Source organism: Schistocerca nitens, chromosome 5 (assembly GCF_023898315.1).
Source record: "Schistocerca nitens isolate TAMUIC-IGC-003100 chromosome 5, iqSchNite1.1, whole genome shotgun sequence".
Lineage (NCBI taxonomy): Eukaryota > Metazoa > Arthropoda > Insecta > Orthoptera > Acrididae > Schistocerca > Schistocerca nitens.
The window spans coordinates 608,879,318-608,898,672 of NC_064618.1; the positions used below are offsets into that span (position 1 = coordinate 608,879,318).

General features: G+C 37.5%; 2 protein-coding genes across 10 annotated transcripts in view; one reads left to right on the forward strand and one right to left on the reverse strand.

Moving 5' to 3' along the window:
- Positions 1 to 17,170, reverse strand: part of LOC126259389 (uncharacterized) — a 241,129-nt gene extending 223,959 nt beyond the window's left edge. For all 4 annotated transcript variants that reach the window (XM_049956150.1, XM_049956148.1, XM_049956149.1 and 1 more), the window contains exon 1: positions 17,025 to 17,170. The gene's annotated coding sequence lies outside the window, so the exon portion shown is untranslated. The remainder of the gene's footprint in view (positions 1 to 17,024) is intronic.
- Positions 17,171 to 17,235: 65 nt separating this feature from the next.
- Positions 17,236 to 19,355, forward strand: part of LOC126259678 (zinc finger protein 726-like) — a 148,143-nt gene continuing 146,023 nt past the window's right edge. For 2 of the 6 annotated variants that reach the window (XM_049956632.1, XM_049956636.1), the window contains exon 1: positions 17,372 to 18,553. Coding sequence is in view for 2 of the 6 variants with exons in the window: in XM_049956631.1 (XP_049812588.1) it covers positions 18,475 to 18,553 (79 nt within the window). In the remaining 4 variants the exon portion in view is untranslated. Of the gene's footprint in view, positions 17,329 to 17,371; positions 18,554 to 19,355 lie in introns of those variants that run through there. The other 4 variants (XM_049956631.1, XM_049956633.1, XM_049956635.1 and 1 more) reach the window with 4 other exon arrangements.

A 19,355-nucleotide genomic window follows, 5' to 3' on the forward strand; every position in this document is an offset into this window, starting at 1 on the left:
CAACTCCTTCACTCGTAACTCTTGGTCCGTACACGGCACAAAGCTCACGATGAATAGCTGCTGCAGAATATCCTTTGGCTGTAAAAAACCTTATGACAGCACGCACTTCACATTTGGCGGGGTTTTCTATTGCAGCACACATTTCAAACTGCCACAAAAACTAAACTAGCGCAGGTACGACGTTCACTCGACCACGGCTTGATGCCGACTGACCTGTTGAGTGCGTGAACGCACAGATGGCGTCGCTACTCCCCCCACAACCCGCACTGTGACCAATCGGAGGTTACTTTCTGAACCGCCCTCGTAGATTACCTGAATATAATGATACCAATTATGCACTGTTTTCTTGTAGGATATTTGTAACAAGAGGTTAATATATTATTTTTTATTTTCTGGGTCTGTTTCATATTTGAGTGAGAGAGGAGCTGTCTGTCCACTGTGTCCTGTAATGGTACGGGCCAATAGAGGAGCCAGGTGTTGTATTCATGGCACAAGTTTCAGCCAGCCAGGGCAGCATTTTGGGCATAAAGACAGCTTCTGTAACAGTAGCCCAGTTCTCCTAGCAATGAATAGCCTTCAGGAAGTTTCGAAGGTACTGTGTTACTCAGGAGTGCATGGCTTCTACTGTATTTCACTGTATACAGCCAGGCCACGGATCGGCACCTGTCGTGTGTCAGTCTCCGAAATGACATCATCGAGTCTCCTAATGCAGCTATCGACACAGTGGGGTTATGAACCAAAGACTGCTGCAGGACAGCCTTTGCTATCTGGCCACCTAAGCTCTGGCACCATCTTCACATGGTAACTTATCAGAGGTCTAGCCACCACATCATGGTATGGAATACAAACTGAGAGCCTCCACTGACACCAGCCAACATTTTCCATCCATCAGTCCAGGGTTTGAGGCTCAGCAACATCACTGACTACAACTGGTGTTAATGTGGGCTCCATATGCCCACAGTCATGGGAGCTGAGACGCCACTGCCTGACTCAACACTGCATGGCCACAGCAGAGCTCCATGCAAGGGAAGCGTTGACAGTGGTGCAACTATGCCAGCTCATCCTGGTCTGAGGTTCATCACCCGCTGTCTGATGTTCGCCACCCATGAGCACACTGAATCTCAGCCAGTTTACTAGAGAATCAATGAAGTTTTGTTAACCACTGGCTGTCTAAATCTTCTCCCCCTGCTCCAAAGAATCACTCACCAACAACTATCAATGCCATTAGATTTCCCATCCAAAATCCCAAAATTCCCAAGGATGTCTCATTAGTTACATATTAATGCTTAGATCTTTTTGAATATATTATTTTATTATATAATATCTTTTGTGTGTTTATTATTTTTGCATGGGTCAAATTACGGCAGTCATACTGTTACTTCATTGAGATTAATTGCTTATGGCCGCCATTGTGATGATGTCATGGGTCAATGCCTACTTGTAGTTCAAATGTTATTTCCAATATCTCTGAATGTTCGAAAGATCTAAAAATTAATAACAATTATTTATCTGACACTAAATGAATGTTCGAAAGATCTAAAAATTAATAACAATTATTTATCTGACACTAAAAATTTAAAACAGCTGTACCACAAGGAAGTATTTTAGGACCTATTCTATCTCTTATATATGTACATCAACGATCCCCAAGATACTGATTGTTATGGTGAAAGAAATATCGTTTGCCAATAACAGTAACATCATAATCACAGCCAACATGTTAGGAGATCTACAGACAAAAGATAACTTAATACTTGCTGATGTTCAAAGGTGGACAATTTCTAATAAATTATCACTTAATATTAAAAAAAACATACAGTGGGAACTCTAGGCCTACCTTATCTAAAAACCAGAGTGAGACTACATTACAGACAGAGAAGAAAAAAACTTAATGTGTATCAAAAATGGAATTTCTTTGTTTGACTAAGATTATAAGTTGAAGCAAGATCAATGTGCAACTGAACTTCGTATCCTACACATAAGCAATCAGCCGGACGTTCAGATACAGCTGTATGGGGAAAAAGTTCTCAAAATATTTCAACCATATTCCAATTCCAAAAACAATCAGTAATAATTATTAAAATATCTAAAAGAAAAATGTACTGTGGCTCAACTACCTCCCCCTATATCCCAAACTGAAATTCTTACATTCCAACAACAGGAAGAGTACTCCAGGCCTCAGCTCCAAAAGTTTTCCAATTTACTGGCAGTCTACTCCCCCACCAGAGCACCAATGTCCATCAATACCTATCCCACTCCCTACTGAAACCCTCATCAACCCAGACTCTGCCTTAATAAGCTTACTGCTATCTAACACTACCCCTCCCAATATCCTACCAACTCCAAACCAACTAGGCCTACCTCATTCCTTGTACACATGACAAACTACATACTTACACAAAACTACTTCCCCTTTGATAAGAGAATACACAAATGAACACACAGTATGGCTATGGGCACCCATATTGTACACTCCTATGGAAAACTGTTCATGGGTTATCTGGAGAAAACCTTCCAGGCAGCCAAAGACCCAAAATGCCTCGTCCCTTGTCTGTTTCAGGTCCACTGATGATATCTTCATCATCTGGGCCGAGAGGCAAGACACTCTATCCTCACTCCTCCACAGCCTAAACACTTTTTTTCCCATCCACTTCATATGGTCCTCATCAACTCATTCTCTGTCCATATCAGACCCATTAATTATCACCAGTACCAGCACTTTGCTGGATCTCTCTCTCTCTCTCTCTCTCTCTCTCTCTCTCTCTCTCTCTCACACACACACACACACACACACACACACACACACACACACACACACTAATCACTCCCATAGTGTCTGGCCATCTACAGTCACAGACAATACCATGTTCTGTATGTTGAAAGTCTTACTGAAACTTTCACAGACAGGCACTCCCCCCCCCCCTCCCCCCAAACATCATACATGATCAGTTCATGGGCCATGTCTGCAGATGTGCCAAACTCTTTGTTCACCTCCAGATACACGCCCCAACAGGCAACTCCAGTCCTTTCAAAGGCTGATTCACCTACAAAATTTGTCCCACCATGTACCACTTCTGCTGCATTTCTGTGCAGCATTTTATGTGGGCATGACCAGCAACCAATGAATGGTTTCCACCAATCTGTGGCCAAGAGCAGAGTTGATCTCTTAGTTACTTAGCATAACAGCTCAAATTCAACAGCTGTTTCAGAAACTCATGCCATATCAATCCCTCCCGCCTCCCAGACCCGCTTCTCTGAATTTGGAAGTCAGGAGTTGTTCTTGTAACATATTTCTTGGTCTCATAATCATTCTGTATTCAGTGTTCACTACCATCTGTCCCACACCCACCCCCACGACCTTAACCCTCGAGTGGCTGTGTCAGAGTATAAAATGCACCAGCCACAAATAACACTGTCTTTGTACAGCTCCACTGTTGTTTTACAAATGTGAGGCTGTACCTGCTCCTTTATTACTGCTTCATCTAACATAACGATAAGTTGGCTCTGCCCAAACTCTTTGCCTTTACAAATGTCTGCTTGTGTCTGTGTATGTGCGGATGGATATGTGTGTGTGTGCGCGAGTGTATACCTGTCCTTTTTTTCCCCTAAGGTAAGTCTTTCCACTCCCGGGATTGGAATGACTCCTTACCCTCTCCCTAAAACCCACATCCTTTCGTCTTTCCCTCTCCTTCCCTCTTTCCTGATGAGGCAACAGTTTGTTGCGAAAGCTTGAATTTTGTGTGTATGTTTGTGTTTGTTTGTTTGTCTATCGACCTGCCAGCACTTTCGTTCGGTTAGTCACATCATCTGTGTTTTTAGATATATAACGATAAGTTGTTTTGACATACACATAAGTGAGCAGTAGTAACATAAACAGTGAGCTAGGTGAGAAAAAATTGACGATCTATTAAAGAAAATGCCCCACATTCTGAGCTAACAGCACAATCCCACAATGAGGTAGTTGACTACGAGATAATAATTTAATAAGCATTAGGCTGGGGTCTGATGCAACTGCTCCATTTAATGCTTTGAGTGGGTCATTACTGTGGGATAACACTTGTACACAGCAACAGAGTTACATAATGAAAGTTTATTTTATTATTGTTTATTTAAATAGTGAACTATGATTAAACTGTGTTTCCGCTCATACATGTTTATCTTGGTAACACAAAACAGTTATTTTCTACATTTGAACGAAGTACACCCACTCTTTACGAAAATCAGCGTACGCGCTTGAGGATTAACTTCACTCATCTTGTAATCACACCCTCTACTCAATGGTCCTTCTCCTCCTAAGCTCTATCTCCTCCTCTCAAATCTACTCCACAACATTCCGCACAATGCCAACTCCCTGTGTTGCAACCAGAATGAGCTTTCTGGTGCCACATTCCTATCTTACATGCCTGCTACTTCTCCCTGCCAGGCATCTGCCACTGTTTTCCAAATCTCCCTCCCAACAGCTACTCTTGTTTGTCCCATCATGCACTCCATCTGACATAAACCCTCACCCTTGTTGAGCAGAACAGCTACAATGCCAGCAAAATGTAGGTACCCAGGAAAATGTAGTTGTACAAGTGCATATGTATATATGTATGTATGTATGTGGAACATCAGTATTGTTTATGTGCATATCAGAACTCAGTGCCTCAACTACTCCTTAAATTATTTATATTCCACAAAAGACTTCCCATTATCATACCTGCTGTACTGAGCTAGTGAAAACAGTTGGCAAATCTGTTTCCTGTGATTATATCCTTCAAAGGATCATGCATATTATAAAATATTAAAGCACATGCTACAAACAGTTCTACTCATAATCTCAGAACTAGAATTAGGGACAATATCCGCATTCCAAAAAAAAAAAAAAAAAAAAAAAAAAAATGAGCAAAAGCTTGAGGAGTACTTTCTACCAAGGCATAAAACTATAACAATCTGTCACAATTGCGTGAAAGCAGTTGTAATATTAATGAGAGATGGTCAAATTTTTAATTATCATCTTCAAAAAAATTAAAAATTAAAATAAACTTTTTAAATAACTTTTTTGTTTATTTGCAGGAACATGTCTGCACTCATTGTATACACTGGAATTCTCAGTCCACATTACTGTATATGCTGCTAGAGGGACCAAAACAAGGTAGCATTGTCCATTGATAAAGTGGATGCAAAAATAACATGTTTACTTCTCCTTTTTCATCTCTTGATAGTACACTAACCAACAACAATTTGTTGCCATGGGCACAATAACTCCTGCCTTCTTTCCATAAGCATACCATCTTCACCTGGACCCACCTGAGTTTTATTAACATCAAAATTCCTAAAATTGCAACAAACAATTTTTCTTTTCATTTTGGCTTTGCTTATAGGAATAAATGCATGATATTCCAGTCCCCCGGCAACCACTAATAGCTCCAAAAAATATTTTTGCCAAGCTCCTAGCTGCATGCTCATTAAATAACTTAGGAAAAAAGTGGCCGATGGGATATTTGCTTTACCCCTCTCAAGCATTTGGCAGGGAGTTATATTTGATCACGTCATATTTCAAAAGCTGATTAATATGAATGCTAAGAAACCACATCAACTGTTATTTTAAATGGATTTATTAGGCTTTGGTTTCATTTTAGATGATAATCCTTAGATGAGAAAGTGGAAAAAATGGTTCAGTGTCACAATACTTTACTTTGTGATATGTGCTCGGTACTTGTTGTATTCCAACATGAACTTTTCAACATTTTATTGGGCAATTAAGCATTTTAAATTATCACAACAGCACTTTTCTTCCATTTTATGACTTCTGCGTGTGTGCTCAATGAGGTATACATGCATGAAGAAACCTGATCCTCTTTCCCACTCCTATGCTTTCCTAATTTCATATCAAAAATTCATCTCGACTGAAGTGAATTCCTGTCAGTAATAATGATTATTATTATTATTATTTATGTACTGGCAATACATGTTTTTCTCTTGTTATATAAACATGAACTACAACAAAATTAAAGGTTAAAATAAATGAAATAGACATAATATCCCTTAAAACATTTACCTTAATTATTACGTAGGATGCTTTAATACATTTTTAAAATGATAATGTTAAGTGTGCATACTAACTACTCAATAATTTCATTTCAACTATTGTTTTATGAGCCAGCAATTCTGTCTGCTTTTACCCATGACATAAGTTTGTTGTGTTGTGTAACATCACTGTGGAGCAGCATTTTAGAGTTGGACCGTAGTAGATGGCGTGCTCGTGGGGGGCACATTCATGTTTCCAGTAACGTTTGTTTGCATGGCCATCTTCCACAGCAGCTGTTCAATTCAGTTATTGGTTTTCCGTCTTGAGCTTACTCCACTTTAATTAAGGAGAACTACACAGATGCATTTTGCTTTTGTTCATAAATCATCTTCCATGGTTATTCTGCAAATTGAATACATATGTTTGTACATTTTGGTTGTTTTAGATTAAAAACATTTTGTTTGTAAAGTTGGCGTGCAATTTGTTTACAGTGTTTCTTTACATATTCTCCAAACCACTGCTTCTCCGTCCTGCTAGCGGCTCTTGATGTCGAAAGACCAATTCACATATTCACTTGGCAGTTTTTGCCACTCTGGGGTATTTCTTGCACAGAATTGTTTACACTTCACTTTTTTAAATTGAACTGAAGTTGTGTGTGTTTTTCAGCCTGCACAGTAACAGTGTTTATGTCTGTCCACTTGTTTCCATTCACGTTGTGTGTGTTGTCAACCAGTGATACTACCATTTTTTTTTCCTTTTTTGGGGGGGGGGTGCGGGGTGGGGTGGGGGTGGGCATGGGTGGATGGACCGTGATTATAGGATAGAATCCGGTAGGAGAGGGGGAGATGGTAATGGTAACTGAAGCCTATGGTCATAAATGTATATTTAATGTTATACTAAGTGGTCAATCAGTTTAAAGAGTGTGTGGTTTGCGAAGCTGGTCAGACAACAATAGGCACACATCACAACATCCCAGTTCTCAAAAGCAGGCAGCACTTTGATTTGATGCATGCTCCACAGACTAAAAACAATACTATAAGGTACGGACAATTACAAATAAAGGAATGAATACCATAATACAAATAGGCACAAGCAATGGATACAAAGAGAACTTAGTAACAAAGCTGAACAATAAAATCAAGATCCAGAAAAGAACAAACACCCAGCTGTCACCAATACAAGGACGGAATCATACATAAACAAACCACAAGAACAGCACAATGTGTGAAAGAAACAGAAAACAAAAGATGGTATACAACATACAACCACAAATAAACACACAGAATACTGAATACTTTCAAAAAGCAAGACATAAAAATAGCACAACAAACCCACAACTCAATTCAGAAATACTTCCCAAAAACAATAGGAAGAACTGATCTATATAACAAATCAGGAATATACCAACTGAAACGCAATACATGTGATGGAAGGTACATAAGTCAAACCAGGGGGACATCTGATACCAGATACAAAGAATGTCTTAGAGCATGGAAGTATAGGACAAATAATTCAGCTTTTGCAGAACACTAACACCAACACCAACATACAGACATGTAAATCATATGGATACACAACAACAACAAAAAACCACCTCATCTTGCAAGAAACTACCACATTCACAAAACCATAACAGGAAACAAACAACTCATAAATGATCAGACCAATTTGGTAAACCACACACTTCAAACTGATTGACTACTTAATATAACATGAAATATACACATATAACTACAAGCTCCATTTGCCACGACCATTTCCTCATCCCCTGTTGGACTCTGTCCTATAATCACCATCCGCCCCCCCCCCCCCTCACCCCCACCCGCCCCCAAAGAAACTTGTATTACAGGTTGGCAACACTCATAACGTGGACGGAAACAAATGAACAGATATAAACACTATTACTGTGCACAGTGAGAGATGCACATACTTCAGTGTAATTTTAAAAAGTGAAGTGTAAATAATCCAGCACAAAAAATACTGCAGAATGGCAAAAACTGCCAAGTGCATACGTGGATCGAAGTCTTTGGATGTCAACCGCTGCTACAGAGGAGGGAAGAAGCAGTGGTTTGGAGAATGCGTAAGGAAACATCATAAGTAAATTGCATACCAACTTTATAAATAAAATGCTGTTTTTAAGCTAATACAACCACAAATGTACAAACGTGGATATCCAATTTGCACAACAACCACGGAAATGAAACGCATCTGGTGCAATTCTCCTTAATTAAACTAAAGTAATATCAAGATGGAAAACCAGTAATAACTGCAATGTTTCAAGTTGTTTGTGTCACATGGGATATTCGGTCATTTGACTTTGTGTAATCAATCTGTGAAGTAGTTGTTGGAAGAATGTGCTTGTCACCAGTGAGTTACTTAGATTTATTGTTTCAAGGGTTTATGCGTTCTTGTTTGTGTTACATATGATTAATGTCATGGTTTCCATTACGGACCAAAATACAATACAGTTTTTCTTGTTTTGTGTTAGCGATGGGTATGATGGAAAAATTTAATAGTTATTCACTCCGGGTTGTGCTGGGTGATCATATAATGACAATCCTAAGGTTTGCAGAGGTTTGGCTCAATTGTCAACTACGTGCTTTTTGGTTTGTATTCTAACTGGTAAAACACATCTGGGGGATATGGGTTTTCAATTTGTGTGTGCGGTTGTGGTATTGCTGCTTCATTTGAGTATACAGGTTATGTGAAATTTGCGATACAAGGATTTTTTTACTTGTGCTTGAGCTGAAGGTATTGACAGTTTCATTTGATCTGCATAAGTTGAGTGAAATTTGTGAAACTGCACTTTGGATTCGCATGTATTGGTTCTTTGTTGTCCCATTACTTTCATTTTATTGCTGGAGTCAAATATCCTAGTGTCTTTTTATTACTGTTCAATTTTGACATATAAAACATGATTGCGGTAAAGAAAAAGGGACAAAACATTTGTCAATGGTAACCTGGAACATACAAACAATATTGAATTCTGGAAAAATGGAAGAAATAGCCAAAGAGATCATGAAGTTAAAGTATAATACTGTGGTATTACAAGAAGTGAGGTGGTAAGGACAAGGGCAGATAGGTATGCCTCTGTATTCTCTGCTGTACAGTGGACCAGAAAGAAGTGCACGGTAATCTGGAACAGAATTTATAACAACAAAAGGGATTAGGAAAAGTCTTTTCGAATTTGAACCTATAAATGAAAGACACAACAGACTGAGAATAACAGGGAAATTCAGGAGTATAACTGTTCCAGCATAACGACAAGTGCCGGCATGAAGATCAAGAACAACACAGCAGAGAGGGCTGTGAGACAACATCAGCAAATATCATGCTGACTAAGATGTCACCACAACAGGAACAGCCACCACATGAAGAGAATAAAAACTACGTGCCGCCTAGCAACGGCCGCACTAGAAACTGGGCACTACAAGGGCCACACTAGAAGACGATAGCAGTGACTTATAAACTTGTGTGATTAGCTTGCATGGGAATTGTATATAGCAAAGAATATTGATTATTTGCATGTCGCCAATTGCTTGCAACCCATCACATAGAAATGAAAGTTAAGTATTGACAATTCAATTACTGTAATAAACTGATATGATTTGCTTGTATGTTGTCTAGCTATCCAAGAAAACAGCTTCCTAGGCACGCTATGAGAAATGAGTTAGCAGGATCCCACAATAGCAATAACAACAGCATACACAACAATCGAGGAAGCCTATCACCTCGAAAGTACATGTAGTAATGTACAAAACTACGACCTACTGCTAATTGTGGGAGTCTTTCATACACATGTTGGATGAAATGAATGTGGAAGGGTTTATGGGTGATACACAAACCATGAAGAAAGTAATGAGAATGAGGATATGTTATGTCTGTTTGCTCTGATATAATTTGCTCATCATGAGTATCATGTTTTCCAAACAAAAGATGCTTCTTGTAACATGGAAATCAACTGCACGTGGAGTAGTTAACCAAATAGAATAAGTTAGAAAAAGCACAAAATGCTACATTAGTCATAGATGTTTTGAGCTGCAGGGGTCCAAACTGTTATTCAGACCACTCTATAAAGGTATAGTGAGAGAGCAGTTAGTGGTAAATCATAAAAGTAGAATGGGCAAAAAGTAAATTGGTATAAACCAAAACTGAATGATCTCGAAACCGTAATAGCATACCAAATAAAAATTAAAGACAGCCAGCAATGAAACAAAGGGAAATCTGGACAGATAGAACAGGACCCACAAAGTGGTGAAAGAAGCAGCAGAAGAAACAGTTGGGATAAGAAGAAAGGGGGGAAAAAATGGTTTGATGGTCAATGTAGACTAGCAATAGAACATAAAAATGCAGCAAGACTGAGAGTCCTAGAGAGAGCAAGAGAGCGAGAGAGAGAGAGAGAGAGAGAGAGAGAGAGAGAGAAGAAGAAATGTGGAGGTGTATAAAGAATTAAGGTCTAATGATCATAGGATATGTAAGAAAAACAAAAAGTAATGGCTAAAAGCAAAATTACGCTATACAGAAAAACTAAAGGAAGAGAATGAAACAAGAAAGTTCTATCATACAATAGAAAAGATGAGAAACAATTTTCAACTAATGCAAAATGCATGAAAAAATAGAAATTGCAAGGTAATCAGAGAGAAAAAAAAATGCAGAGATGGACACAATACTTTGAAGATATGCTCAACACCACCTCAGACCAGGTATCAAGAGATCCACAAAAAATAGGAGGAGAATATAGAGGCAAGAGAAAATGAAAGGGAAGAAGCAAAAATGACCAACAATGCAGGAGGTGGTGTCAGTGATACATAAGCTGAAAAATAACCATGCACCTGGTGAAGATGTGATAGCATCAGAACTTATAAAATTTGGTGGTCATCCTCTAATAAGGCTGGTATTAAGCTATCAAATTTCTTTGTCAAAGATTTGATCAAAGATGTGATCAAAGATGTGATCAAATATTCATCAAATATATTTGACAAAGATCTTTGACGTGGCGCTAAAATGGGGTATTACACTGTATCATATTTTTCGTCAAAGTTCAAGATGGCTGACAACAACTTGTTGTCAACAGCAGTTGTTTGTATCACAATTGTACTGTGTGCACATACATTTCTGTATGTGCTCAGTGAAGTGTATACTCACTTAAGAGCTGCTATATCTGCAGAAGACAGGCTCACTGTAACACTCCGATTCCTTGCTACAGGAGAGGGTTAGGTTAGGTTAGGTTAGGTTAGGTCTCCAATCTTCTTAATCTATTTTTGTATTCAGGGTGCCTCATGTTGTAATGCGCCTCATCAGCTTCATACATCTCTAGCAATTTTGTAGTTGTCAGTACACACCAATTGTATTTACCGGCAATGTTTATAAAAACACTACAGATGACAGAACACTGCAGCGATGCTAGTGCTCCACGTGGTAACATGTCACATTGCAGTGCACAGAAGATAAGTGATTTCTTTGATCAGATCTACAGCAATGCCCTAGATTTGATCAAATAGTTAACGAAATTTGACAAAGTTCCCTATTACACCATCAAATTTCTTTGATAAAGGTATTTGACAAATATATTGGACAAGGAAATTTGATAGTGTAATACCGGCCTAAGTGAAACACATGCACTAATGAACAACATACCGAAAAATGAAAGGATACCTGAGAACAGGAAAACAGGAATAATATGCTCTATGTACAAGAAATGAAAAATGCTAGCTTGCGAAAATTACAGAGGCATAACTTTATAGAATACAACCTACTAGATACTTCCTGTGGTGCACAATGAAAGAATAACGGAAGTGCGCGAAAACTATCTATTGAGAAAAATAATGTGGTTTCCGGCCAAACAGAGGCAGTACATCTGGCCAGTTGTTTGTTATTAGACAAATAATGGAGAAATATTATGTACAAATCATAGATCTCCACTTCCTGTTTGCTGATTTTGAACAAGTTTTTGATAGTGTTAACAGGCCACCACTGCATAATGTACAAAAAGAATTGGGCATCTGTAACAAGCTAGGGAGTTAACAATGAAGGACACAAAGGCAAAAGTAAATACAAACAAGAAAATGACCAAGAGCTTTAACTTAACAGATGAAGTAAAACAGGGTGATGGTCTCTCTGCATCCTGTTCAACTTAGCACTACACAGTATGATATTAAATAAATGTAAGAAATAATGGAAGTAGAAGGGGCAAAAATTGAACTTGCAGTAAACAAAAATGCAACCAATACATGGTAACATCCAATTCTAAGGCAAGAACAGCGCGAGACCTCAAGGCCTCTAATAAAAGTTTTAAAGCTGTCAATTGCTTCCATTATTTAGGTGTTTTCTTAACCAGATACAATAATATGAGACAGTGTATTGGAGAAAGGATACATGCAGGAAACACAGTCTATTATGCAAACTTACAGGTATTCAAGAAGTCTCTAATTACACAATCAATCAAGTTAAGAGTATACTATCCCTTTGTGCAGCCAGTTGTTTCCTATGGGTCAGAAATGTAAATGACAACAAAAGCAGATATGAACAACCTAAGGGCTTTTGAATAGAAAATCCAGCAAAAAATGTATGGGTCTTTGAGAGAAGCAGAGGGTTTTTGAATAAGGTACAGCCATGAAATACAACTGCTTTGTTAAATCTCAAAGAATATACTTGTTAGGACACACTGAGAGAATGAAAGATAACAGGATGTCCAAAGAAATAATGAGACAGATTGTATTACACCAGAAGGAAGGGCCAGCAGCTAGATGGCTGGATAATGTGTTGGCTGACCATACCGAGATGGAGAGTCGAGGATGGAAGAGAAAAGCAGAGATGAGAGGCGAATGGAGGAAGATTGGTGAGGTGGTCAAGACATATCAAGGGATGAAGTGTCGAAGAAGAAGAAGAAGAAGGAAAACTGAGGGTCTTGGGTTTTGGATTTGTGTGTGGGATTTTTGTATTGTTGGCTTTGTTTGAGCTATGTAGGTTAAGTTAAATTTGCAAAACCATTTTTTTTAACTTATGTTCAGGTTTTAAGCATCAATGGCTTCATTTGAGCTGTACAGATCAACTGAAATTTGCAATACTGCATTTTGGATTTTCATGTGTTGGCTTTTGGATATACACATATTTGACTGGAACCCATCATTGTAGGAATTATAATTTATAAGCCAAATGCAATGTACGATTTCTGTGGGAACACCACAAGTAGAAAATTTTTTGTGTTTGATTTTGTGGATCACATTTGTTTTCGAATGGTGATGTTTTTCATGCTGCGTATTTATCTTGCCCTACCTTGAAACCCCCCCCCCCCCCCCAATTCTCACAGTTGTTCTTTTACATTAATTTCATTTTATTAGTGGAGGGAGATACACTTGTGTCACTTTTATTTTTGTTCACATGCATATGCAGTGATGTTATAGTCACCATATTATATATTCAGGAAATGAGACACTTAAAGTAGTAAAGGAGTTTTGCTATTTGGGGAGCAAAATAACTGATGATGGTCGAAGTAGAGAGGATATAAAAGGTAGACTGGCAATGGCAAGGAAAGCATTTCTGAAGAAGAGAAATTTGTTAACATCAAGTATAGATTTAAGTGTCAGTAAATTGTTTCTGAAAGTATTTGTATGGAGTGTAGTCATGTATGGAAGTGAAACATGGACGATAAACAGTTTAGACAAGAAGAAAATAGAAACTTTTGAAATGTGGTGCTACAGAAGAATGCTGAAGATTAGATGGGTAGATCACGTAACTAATGAGGAGGCACTGAATGGAATTGGGGAGAAGAGGAATTTGTGGCACAACTTGACTAGAAGAAGGGATAGGTTGGTAGGACATGTTCTGAGGCATCAAGGGATCACAAGTTTAGTATTGGAGGGCAGTGTGGAGGGTAAAAATCGTAGAGGGAGACCAAGAGACGAATACACTAAGCAGATTCAGAATGGTGTAGGTTGCAGGAGGTACTGGGAGATGAAGAAGCTTGCACAGGATAGAGTAGCTTGGAGAGCTGCACCAAACCAGTCTCAGGACTGAAGACCACAACAACACAACACTATATATTTTGGATGTAAAGGTGTCTGTCATCTTAATGACATCATAGGTCAAACAAGGCAGGTGGAATCGAATAATTCTTTAATGCAAATTGCAGTGTTATAAAATTTATTTCACTATGTTCCCATTGAAATACCATCACAAAATTTGGCATACACATCAACAAATAGTGTATGAGTTACAAAGAAAAAAGTTTCAATTATGAAATTTTAAGAATTTAAAAAAGTTTGGTATGGTAAAATTTATCATTTTAACGAATATGTTCAAATAATATATAGTTTAATGCTCATATGAAACTGAATAAAACTGTATAAATTTCAGGTTCTCTTGATCAAATGGTTTTTTTCTACATCATTAATTATGGTTTCAAAATAGTACTTGGCATACCAAATAAAAAGACAGCAAATTACAAAGTTCAAATTTATTTTTTTATTGGTTGATTTCACATGGAATGATCTTAGCAACATCTCCACATTGCCTCAAATCTTGCTAAGGGTCTCTTCCTCCACCTCCTTCTACTTCTGGTAGCAAGTCAAACTTGTTGCTAACCGGAATTTCAAATATCGGAAATACGGAAGCGTCCGATCCCACCCGTCTGCTTTGACCCATGACGTCACAAATATGGCGGAAACAAAAACAAACACACACACTTTCCACAAGAAGCCTAATGACACTAACGGGACAAGCGCGGGAAATGGGCTGTTTTGGGTGGGGGGGCAAACTAAATATAAACAAATTTAGACGCCTTGCGTAGCTACAACGTGTAAGTGAAGACAGCCATGCATGAATACCCACCCACCTCCCCAGGGGTCATAACCCCTGCAACCCATAGAAGATAAAGATGCTTCAGTAGCTGATTAGTGTTTTTTGTCTTAAAAAAAAAAAATCTCATGGGATAGAACAAACAGATCAGAAAGATAAATATAATAAAGTAAAACAGAAATTGGAGGAAACAGATAATTAAAATAAGTAATAAGTGTTTTTAAATTTAAAAAAAAATCTCACGAGATAGAACGAACAGATCAGAAAAGTAAATAAAATAAGATAAAACAGAACTGGAGACAGCCACACTCAAACCAAACTCCGCGCTGTCATGACGTCACACACGACAACACCCTTACGTCACGGGTCAAAGCCAACGCTTGGGATTGGACGCTTCTGTCGACCCCAAATATCTTTTCTTCATTTTTCTTCTTGGGTTTTTACTTGTTATTGTTTCTCAGTTACCAACATCTCTCCACCACCCTGTTCTAATCTGCCTAAATTTAATGAAATAACCAACACTTCTAATTCCACACAAAGTGGACAATTCTTTCTTACGTCTCCCTAAATTCTTTGCAAATATAATCTACAGCTCCATGAGAGAGTCTCACAACATGCTTTATTATCCCCCCCCCCCCCCATAACAGCCAGCCCAATGACAGACCAGCCCATAACACTCATCTTGTTCTCTTACAGGCTATTACTACCTCATATCTGCCAATAATATTACAACAGAAATAACACAAATGTTGAACACAAAAAACTACCAAAGAAATGGGGAGTCAGTGCGGGGGGGGGGGGGGGGGGGGCAGCCACACTATCTTCTAATGGGATGAATAGGAAAGTTATGACAAACTGGTAGCATGCACTACACAGATGTTCATATAAAGCAAGTATCACCTTGCAGAGAACATGCAGTGAATGTTACATAGACACTATCATTAAATGAATCAATGTAGTGGAGTCAATCAATGTAGTGTTGAGCAATTCAACAAACAGTAACCAGCTACTGGAGTTGATCACATTGATCACTAACATTGTCAGACAATGGCAAACAGACAAATAACTAGTGACAAATGATCAATCAATTGGAACAGTTAGCAAATATTGTACAATCCAGAATTGCAAAAACGCACTTAAAATAAAACTACGAAACTTTCGTGCCCCATTAAGTCTTCAAAAGTTGTAGACGATTCATTTTTTGTGGACTGTAATGGAACAGCTTTTATATGTTTGTAATAAAACTCTACAAACACGGCAGTAATTCACAATTATTTCCGGCCATAATCCTCCTTTTTCCATATAAAACAAAGAAGAAATTATTAGAGTTTTGCCTGTCACATACTTTGCCATTAAATAAATGATCGAATATTTTCGTAGTAACATTTTCATCCACTTCTCAGCTAATGACATGAGATTTATACTACACTTGCCATGTGACAAATGAAAAAGAGATGTAAGAACTCAGATACATTCCTACTTTTCAATAACTGGTAATTATACTTTAGAGATAGGAGAAAAATGAGACAAATTCTACTCAAATTTAGGCAGCAAAATCCATTATTCTTTTATAGTAAATACAGTAACTGAAGATCAATTACCTAAAACTAAATATTCCTATTATTACAGATTCCTCGGTAAATTCTATTAAACTTAGTATTTTCAATCAATACCTGATCAAAACAGAAACTTAAAAGCTAGATTGCATTGCAATTTCAGACTTACTTGATTACAATTACACGACAAGTTCAAATAATATTTTGATGCTACAGCAGATATATGATATTTAGACTGAAATGAAATTACTTTTATTCCTGGCGTCATTTACATACGGGAATTCTACTTTGGATCCTATAATAGGAATTCTAAGCTCATGATGGAGTTGTTCTTACTGCTCATGTAAACGTCGGATTTTGTGACGTACACGAAATTCTGCCGAATTATTTCAAAGAAGTGTTTTTTTCTGGCTATTGCTTCATGCGATCACATGAATATTCCCGCCCGCCCCCTAAGAAAGAATTGTTGTGAAACACCGCGTCCATCGACATGAACCCGACATTATAAATGCAGCGATTACAACACATTTCAGAGACACAGAGAACAAAGTTTTCCTGACATTTCCTGACAATCTACAATGCTTTCTGCGAAGTAAAAGAAAAAACAATGAGCTAAGGAAGTCAACAGCAATTACGTAGCTAAAGGGAAATTTTATACTTACAATATAGCAGGTGCCCGTAAGTAACTACTCGACCCCGCAAAACATTGAATAACAAGTCACGTTATTAACATTCATGTAATCATAAGCTTCCTCCGTTGATATAAACTGACGGTCATCGGCACCAAAACATTTACAAACAGATAAACATCAACTTTCCTAAATCAAAGAATAAAAGCTGTAAAGACATCCTACATTGATGCTACCATAGTGTCGATTTGCGATCTTTCTTTGAACTGAAATTTGTGACAGACCATAGTATAATACAACAATTTTGAGTGGATGGTGTTTGTATGAACAATGACAGGTAGTTGGCTCCAAACTGTAAACTTAAATAGCGAAATTGTATTACAATAATGTTTAAAAGCTCGTTAAAGCTCTACGTAATGTATTTGGCTGTATCATAATGGGTTTGTGCAGTGTCAAGGACCAAATTAATCGGAAATATGTTACTTTCTTTTAATTTTTTGAGAAATACGTATTTCCAGGTAGCCAGTTTCCTTTTTGGTGAATGGCAACTTCATTCGATCAACAAACCAAGAGAGTTTTTAATACATTACAAAATCATAAGAATGAACAGCAGTGAGAATCCTGATTACTTGTTTCATTTCTTACGCATAATATTTACAAATCCAAGATCTGTGGCTCTGTTGAATTCAGAAGAAAAGGAAAACGTCCAATTTGAACCTAGGGATACTTTTCCTGCAAGGTGCGTCTTAACAGCAAATAATATTCGCAATTTGTTAGGCCTCAAATGATTCTTGCGACAACCAATGTCATTGTATTTGGTGTTTACATCGGCCTTCCTGTTAGATGTGCGCAGTTGCGATGTCATTTACACGAAAGCCTCACAGTAGCGCACTTACTGGGATCCTAAAGTATACGCACAGTCAACTTAATATTGGTCAATACTCACTGTACAACCACTGTTATGTGCGTACTGTTGGACTGTTAGTCACTAATTTCCTGCACATTTTCTTTCTAGAAAATAAACGCACAAGCCATTGTAGGTTGTGTTCACCAGCGACCTGAAAGTCTCAATTATCAATGCATCCATATATTGCCATTATGGCTTATTTTTCTATACTTTATTCACTGCTGTGGAAAAAAGTGAGGAATTCCACATGCTTCAGTAATAAACAGAAAATATTCAGGTGAAAGGTTTTCTCCACTTCTCAAACAGCGTACTTGGGTACACATTTGTATTTCAAATAAATACAAGTACTGAAAACAAACAAATCTCCATCATAAAATAACTTGCATACTTTCGCTCATTAAAGTATTATCGCCTAATATTCTGGCAAAAAACATCTCTTAGACAGTATTTATTGACAAATAAGAGTATTGGAAACAGTATATGATCACCTTCAGTCATCTTGTAAGGACTCATCCAAGAAGTGGGCATTCTGATTGCAAGTTATAACTAATCCATCACAATTTGGAACGAATAGTAATGCAGTCAGCTACAACACTGGATGAAAGAATCATACAGCTGATACTGGGCCAGAAAGCTGTAAAATATGAAGCCACAGGTGTGTTTTATCTTTTCCCCAATACCATAAAATGTATAACATAAAAAACAAACTGTATATATAAACTGGAAGCCATTATACTGGACAACTATTCTCAATCTAGAGATGAAATTACAATTGTAAACCAATAACTGTCTGGTACCAAAGATAAATATGTGTTCCCCTCTAGCTTTATTGTTAATTTTTGTGCTTTGGTAATATTGTGAACAGTGGCCAAATCCTGTATGTATTTTTTATGAAATTTAAGTTATTTTTTGTGTCTAGTGCACTACATGTGGACAGCATGTACCAAATCATGTAGCTTATGAATAACCCATAAATCATCTCCCTCCACATCCTTTTAAAGCAAAATACAAAAATGGTGTGTGAAACATTGGATTTCAAAGCTATAAATTTTCAATTTAATGCTTTCGTGCAGCATGTCAATTGTAAACAATTTTAAAAATTCAATATTGTCTTTCTTACTAATAGCTGACTACATAGGGGAGAGCTATCACAGGTTGTATGCATATGGGAAGTTCAGTTAATAAATTTGCTGGTCATTAGATCAGGTTTTTACATAACTTGCTCAGATAACTCCATTTTTTGCAAAATATTTATAATTTGTATTAGGCTATATAGATAGCTCAGTCTGTGTTAAATGTATCTTCTTTGAACTTTTAGTGTAAGTGATATTAGCGTTATACAACATGTATGGATGTGATGCTTATCAGACAGTGTTTCCATCAGTTTGCTGGCGTTTTGAATCTACAATTTCAGTTCCAAAAGAACTGTATATAATTTGTTGTTTGTATATATTCAT